The sequence below is a fragment of the Limulus polyphemus genome, unplaced genomic scaffold (genome assembly GCF_000517525.1).
Source record: "Limulus polyphemus unplaced genomic scaffold, Limulus_polyphemus-2.1.2 Scaffold2555, whole genome shotgun sequence".
NCBI classification, from domain to species: domain Eukaryota; kingdom Metazoa; phylum Arthropoda; class Merostomata; order Xiphosura; family Limulidae; genus Limulus; species Limulus polyphemus.
The window spans coordinates 23,651-31,535 of record NW_013668165.1 but is presented as its reverse complement, the minus strand read 5'-3'; the positions used below and the strand labels follow the sequence as shown (position 1 = coordinate 31,535).

General features: G+C 31.4%; 1 protein-coding gene across 1 annotated transcript in view; it reads left to right on the top strand.

The window, feature by feature from the left end:
• Positions 1-7,885, top strand: part of LOC106467285 (glutamyl aminopeptidase-like) — a gene marked incomplete at its 3' end in the record, with an annotated part of 64,929 nt that overhangs the window by 37,225 nt on the left and 19,819 nt on the right. The window contains 6 exon segments of the mRNA XM_013927621.2: positions 767-937; positions 2,597-2,737; positions 3,621-3,702; positions 4,233-4,762; positions 5,920-6,061; positions 6,705-6,836. Of these exon segments, the coding sequence (XP_013783075.2) occupies positions 767-937; positions 2,597-2,737; positions 3,621-3,702; positions 4,233-4,762; positions 5,920-6,061; positions 6,705-6,836 (1,198 nt within the window).

Sequence of the window (7,885 nt, the reverse complement as noted above, 5' to 3'; positions counted from 1 at the left end):
ATCAGGTACCTGATTATCCAGCCATTATTAGTCTCAAAGTGGGTTCCTCGTCATCGAATTTAAACGATAGTTTGTGTGTGTGTTTTCTTATAGCAAAGCCACATCGCGCCATTTGCTGTGTCCACCGAGGGGGAATCGAACCCCTGATTTTAGCGTTGTAAATACGAAGACTTACTGCTGTCCCACCGGAGGACTAAACGATAGTAATGATCATTACTAAATTATTTATCATAATCTTGCTAAACGTTTGTTATGTTAATGCGATGTACAAAATAATTTTTTTTTGTTTATTAAATGAATGTATGGGAGGTGGAAAATAACGAAGGTACAAGATGAAGAGATTTTAAAGAAAACAAAACTATATAGATAGAAATGCTATGCTGTTAGGGATTGGTTCATTGGACCAGTTTTTATGAAGTTTTGTCTTCAAGTTCTCATTATTTTCAACTATAGTATTAATGGTATTTGTTTGTTGCATTATCCCATTTGTTAATTTGTTTTAAACAAATTAGTTAAAGAAAAGTACAAACACGCTACCTTTTAAACAACATGAAAAGAAACACATTTATAGATTAGAATGTTTATGCTAAATTCAGACTCGTCTGGGGAACAGATCACACATTTGGAAAGAGTACTGCGTCAGCGAAGAACTCAAATTCTGTTAAGTAAAATATAAAAAGCAATATGCTATTTCATGTTGTTCAATACTTTAAAACATATTTTGAATCAATTTTATACTTATTCAATAATGAATTTATCTCTACAGAATTCCAACTAACTTACGATCCCTTGTCTATCGCTATGGGATGTCTGAAGTTGGAAGGGAGAAGGAATGGAATTTCATGTGGAACAGATACCTAGTGGAACAGTCAGCTCAGGAAAGAACCAAACTTTTGTATGGGCTAGCACATGTGAGGGAACCCTCTTTGATTCAAAGGTAACGTAATAATAAAAAGAAAATACAAGATTTTCTGATTATAGTTGACCACAAAGTAAAAGTAACAGTTATAGCATACTGCTGTAGTATTGGAATAGGTCATTGCAAATTAAAACAATAATTATATTTTATATCTTGTTTCAAAATGACCATTAAAGGTAAAAAAAACAGACCCACCCATCATGCTTTTTCAACTTTCTTTAACTTTGCTTTTCAGTCTGTGTTATATTATTTAAAGTTTGAAACTATGATGGACTTTATTGATTTTAGAGTTAGGTGTATAAATCCACAAGTAATTAAAAACTATTCACCACAACTATTTCCCAAAAAATACAACTTTTGTCTTTCATCTCTCTCTGTAGATATGATAGATGTTTTTCTCAATAAGCTTTAATTTCGCAGGTAATTTATCCAAGGATGCAATGTATCTAAGATCTCTGTTATTCCAGTAGATCATGTAATGCTTATATAGGTATTGGTAAAACATTCTGATAACTTGCTCATATTTTTACCAATCACCTACTTCCAGGGTAATCCTGTGGTGAATAAGGAGTTTGTGATGACGAGTCAAACAATAGTGCTACTCAAATTCTTAAATATACAAGCAATTGACGCATCATCCATATAGATCTCAATATTCTCTAACTAGATAACACCAACCAAGTTCCTGAATGTACCAGTTCATGATGTGGCATAAATCTAAGACCTAAAAAGTTTAGTAGAGAATACCAAATGAGTTGTTGGATGAACCAAGTAGATGGTGTATTGTCAAATATCCATTCAATAGAAGATACTGAGTTGTTCAATATACCATTTAATGGTATGTTATCAATTCAAGTCAATAAAAGTTCAATGGAGAACACCCACAGAGTTGTTACATAAACCACTTAAGAGATGTGTGTTCAGTTGAAGACCTGAAATATTCATTCAGTAGAGAATACCAAACTATTTGTTGGACAAACAAGGTGATGGTGTGTCTTCAACCCAAGATCTGAAAAGCTCAGTGGAGTGTTTGATGTGTCACCAATTCAAGAATTGAAATGCTTATTCAGTAAAGAATATCAACAGAGTTGTTGAATAGACCAGTTTTCGTTGTGTTGTCAATTCAGGACCTGAAATATTCATTCAGTAGAGAATGCTAACTGATTTTTTGGATAAATCAATTGTTGATGTAATACTAATCCAGGACATGATGCAGTGGATCACTAAAGAACGTCAACCAAACTGTTTTTATAACTGTGGATGTTTTGTCATCATTTAGAGAACTTAAATAGTGGTTTGATTCTTCAAGATCTTCGTCGGCAAATCAGTATATCAATGTCATAGGTAAATCGGTATTCTACTGTGAGGCTGTACAGAATAACAGGCCTAAGGATTTCTATTATCTTTTGCATTATTGTGCATACATTACATTTTTAAAAGTTAATCCAAAGTGTACAAGTTAAAAAGTTAATCAAAGTGTACAAGTAAGATATTTGTTGTAGTTTTCATCTGTTTTTTAACCTAAAATATATTAATGAAACTCATGATCAATACCATAATATTATAATAGTTCGAAATACGCTAAAACGGGTAGCAAAGGTTTAATGCTCAAAACACAACTTGATGAAAACAAACTGGTTTCTCGTCCTTTATATTTTTCTCTCTGTTCTTTTACAGATATCTGACTTACGCTATGGACGAATCCATGATTCGTCGTCAGGATTTCTTTACAGTATTGGGGTATATTGCTGGAAACCCAGTGGGCAGATCAAAAGTCTGGAGTTTCATACGTTTCAATTGGTCAAAACTAGTGGAAAGGTAAGGATAAATCGTCTAAATTAAGAAGAAAAAAAAACAATTCATAAGAAAAAAACCATATACTTCCAAATTCAATCGAATACTATTTTAATTAATTTAAGTAACAACAAATAGGTTGTTATTGTACACCATTCAAAAAGGGTCTATAAAAGATGTGAAAAAAACAAGTAATTAACAAACTTAAAGATATTTTCTTGTTTAATAAGCACTGTTGTTTTCAGAAACTAGTTTAATTAAAGCTAAATACAAAAGTACCTGATGATGACAAAACCTTGTCGAAACATTGTACATTTGCTGTTATGTTAAACTTATATTAAAATTTTTCGTCATTACCCATTCAAGCCGTCTCCAAGCAGTATTAGTCTGAAAGTGGGTTCCTCGTCATCGAATTCGAAATCGAATTTAAATACAAAAGTATTCGTGATACAAAATATTTAAATTAAGTCACAATTATTTCTAAAACTTTCATCGCTTTGCGTTAACTGTATCATGCTGATGTAAGACGTGGCAGTTTTTAAAATGTGCAATAAATTTTAAATGCACGTGTTTCCTCCCATTCCTACACATGTGGAATATGCCTACGTCAGTTGTTTAGCTCTTAATAATTTATTCAGATAATAGTCCTTATTATCCTGTTGATTATTTTGGTTATTTAAAAGAACATCGAACTTGTGAATAGAGAAATATGTGAATTGGTAAGCAGAAAATGTATTTTGTGTGACAAAAGGGAATAGCAGTGTTATCATTTCCAACAAAGATATTTAGATACAACAACTTTATTCAAAAGACAAAAGATCCAAAATACAAAAATAGTTTATCTATTTAAACAACATTATGTTAAGTTGATAAGACTGACACGCTATGTTTCCTGCTCTGTGTTCAGGTTCACTTTGAACAACAGATATTTAGGAAGAGTGGTGAAGAAGATCTGTGACTACTTTACAACGGAGTTCGAATTACATGAAGTAAGTTAAACATTATAAAATTATTGGTCACTCCCACTAGGTGGTGTTTGTTTTTCTGAACAAAACCACATTGGGCTATCTGCTGTGTCCACTGCGAGGAATCGAACCATTAATTTTAAAGTTGTAATTCCAAAAACTTACCACTGACTCACCGGGGTACACTAAGTGGTGTAAAATTACCTTAACAGTTAAATAATAATCCACTCTGATATAATGTAATAAGGAAATTAGTAAAAAATACGTACTGGCTACCTTGAACAGTGTCCCCCGGTGGTAGAGCGCTAAGTCTTCGGATTTATAAAGCTAAAATCAGGGGTTCGATTCCCCTTGGTGGACACAGCAGATAGCCCGACGTGGCTTTGCTATAAGAAAACACACACCTTGAACAGCCTAAATACTTAAAGAATAGATAATATGTTTACTAGAAGATTGGCTCTATAGACTTCATAATTATAAGTTCTAAGTTTTCAGTATAAATTAGTTCGTGTAATATTAAAAAATCTGATTATTATATTTTCCATGATTTTCAGATGAAGCTCTTTTTTGATATGTATCCTGAAGCTGGAGCTGGAACAAGAGCCAGAAAGCAGGCATTAGAAAATGTACAGAATAACATAAAATGGTTGAAAAATCACCAAAAAGCGGTTCACGATTTTCTTGAAGGAAAATTATTCAAGAAAGCATGGGAAAACCTCCGCCTTCCTCAATATATTCGTCCCTTGAATTATGACTTAACTCTTCATCCGAACTTAACAACTGACACTTTTACCGGCAGAGTAACCATTGCCGTTGAAGTCTTGGAGCCTACAAGAGTCTTTCTAGTGCACGTTAATAATCTTAACATACTTTCAACAACAGTGAAAAAAGCGGACAAAAGTGTTGTATTGATTCGGGAACCATTCTATTACAAACCGAACCAGTTTTGGGTTATCCAGACTAACGAAGAGCTCCACGGAAACCAAAAGTATTTTCTTGAATTCGAATTTCATGGTTCGCTTGTTGGTAGTCTTGTTGGTTTTTACAAAAGTGTTTACACAGACAGTGAAACAAATCAAACAAGGTGAGTATAAGAAACTAAAGTCAAACATTGCTTTAGTTGTGGTTATGCATCGTCTCTAAATTAAATGATCAAAAGAGGTTTGCCCAAGAATGTTTGCTAATACATGACTTGCAGATATAGAAATCCTGCGAGAGATGCTCTTCAAAATAACCACTGTCGAAAATATTATTAACTGCAAGGCTACCCAATGATGATGCAATACATTCTAATCATTTCAAAGTTTTTGGCTAGTCTATTAATATATAACATGTTTCTAGTCTATTTGTGATATATATATAGACATGTATGTGTGTGTCTTCATTATTTCAAAAGATATTTTTTTAATTATTTTAGTTTTGTCTTACATGATTAGCTCGTAATAATTACTATGATTTTTCTTTACTTTCTAATAAATTTCTTATGACATAATTGTGATTAAGATGTGAAAAATAAATTTATTGAAACCACTAAAGAAAATGAGGGATATTTCTTCATTGGTTTTCCTTTTATGAATTCTCTTTGTCGCTGTCATTTGGTGTGAGTTTACAGAATTATTGTAAAGCTTGCTTGAATCTTAGTTGAACTACTATAATGAGTGTTACGAAGATATTTGAATTATTGTAATGCTTGCTTGAATCTTAGTTGAACTACTATGATAAGTGTTATGAAGATATTTGAATTATTGTAATGCTTGCTTGCATCTTAGTTGAACTACTATAATGAGTGTTACGAAGATATTTGAATTATTGTAAAGCTTGCTTGCATCTTAGTTGAACTACTATAATGAGTGTTATGAAGATATTTGAATTATTGTAATGCTTGCTTGCATCTTACTTGAACTACTATAATGAGTGTTATGAAGATATTTGAATTATTGTAAAGCTTGTTTGCATCTTAGTTGAACTAATATAATGAGTGTTATGAAGATATTTGAATTATTGTAAAGCTTGCTTGAATCTTAGTTGACCTACTATGATAAGTGTTATGAAGATATTTGTTCGGATCTAAGCCTAGTAAGTTTAACAGTATGTATCAAAATTGAATCTAATCTAGTGTTAATTGTGAATTATAACATCACCTGAGCATTACACCTATGAAATGAGTTGAAAACATAGTTTAATATAGAGATCTTTTTTTTTTGAAAATGTAAAAATTTACTTTTCGTTTTTTTTTTTCAGGTATATTGCTACATCACAATTCCAGTCAACGTATGCTAGGCGAGCATTTCCCTGCTTTGATGAGCCTGGATTCAAAACAGAATTTAGTGTTACGTTGGTTCATGAGCCAACTTTCTTAGCCTTGTCGAATATGCCAGCTAAGGTATAAGAAAAAAGCAAGTCTATTCCTTTAAGTGAGAAAACATGAGAAGATTCACTTGATTCTAATAAAATAACAGATATATCTTTCTGTGTATGTATATATATATAAAATTGTTTTGCTGTACAACAGGATACAAGGATACCTATTTGACGTAACTAAAATAGGTATCGTTTGAAAGATAAATTTTCAAATTTCAAAATTAATTTCAATTTAATTTTAGTATCGGTTTTTAACTCTCCAGTTATAGGACAAACCCACCTATCTAGAGAACTGGGTGGTTGTAATTTTCTATTTTAAGTAGTTGTAAAATTATTATTATTTTATTTCAAGCAAGGAAGCAGCAAATTTAACAGGTATAATTCGAAAGTAGATTCGATAGGACAATACATAAGTTCTGTTATAAGTCCTTTGATTTTGGACATGAAAAGAAAATTATTTCAGTCTTAATAAATGAAAAATATTGAGCAATCATCTCTTTTATACTGATGGAAAATAAACAAATTATTCTTTGAGTATTCTTAATGATTTTTGTTTGATTTTCTCTGAATAGCCTTTTGTATTGCTGTTTGTTTTCCTTGATTACTAATAATGTATTCTTGTTTGGTTTTTTTCTTATTCATAATGTATCATTGTTTCCCTTTAGGAAACGTTTGACATTTCAAATGGTCTTCAAGCAACTACCTTTGAGAAATCTAAGAAAATGGTGACTTATCTTTTGTGTGTCGTTGTTTGTGACTATAAATATAAAGAGGCAACAACAGAAGGAGGTATAAAGGTGAGTAAGCAACAATAACAATACCATGTTTCTTCCACTTGTTTAAGAAATGATAATGACAAGGTTTATTCCATTTTATCAACAGTGTAGCTTTGGGTTTATAGTTATGTATTATACTCCTGTGTAAGTGTATTATTTTAGAAGAATGTTGTTACAACAGATAAGTGTTCAAAAACAATATTTATTCCACTTTCCACACCATGTATTGGAGTGTGTATTCAAAAACTAAAAACAATACTTATTCCACTTTCCACATAATGTATTGGAGTGTGTGATCAAAAATTAATAACAATACTTATTCCACTTTTCACACCATGAATTGGAGTGTGTGATCAAAAACTAATAACAATACTTATTCCACTTTCCACATAATGTATTGGAGTGTGTGATCAAAAATTAATAACAATACATATTCCACTTTCCACACTGTATATTGGAGTGTTTATTCAAAAACTAAAAACAATATTTATTCCAATTTCCACACTGTGTATTGGAGTGTGTGATCAAAAACTAATAACAATACTTATTCCACTTTCCACACTGTGTATTGGAGTGTTTATTCAAAAACTAAAAACAATATTTATTCCAATTTCCACACTGTGTATTGGAGTGTGTGATCAAAAACTAATAACAATACTTATTCCACTTTCCACATAATGTATTGGAGTGTTTATTCAAAAACTAAAAACAATACTTATTCCACTTTCCACACTGTGTATTGGAGTGTTTATTCGAAAACTAAAAACAATATTTATTCCAATTTCCACACTGTGTATTGGAGTGTGTGATCAAAAACTAATAACAATACTTATTCCACTTTCCACACCCTATATAGGAGTGTGTGTATTCTGTGTCATCATCTGTTGAATAATAGGGAAGTATTTTATGCTATTTCAGACAAAAAACTTGCATCACCGTTCCTAAAATTCGTGCTTAACAATATTGTGTGATTGAACTCAACCTTATGATTTTACACATTGTATTTGGAAATATTTCTTCAATGTTCGTTATTTATGAACTGTAATTCAGAATTAACCAAATTAAGAGTC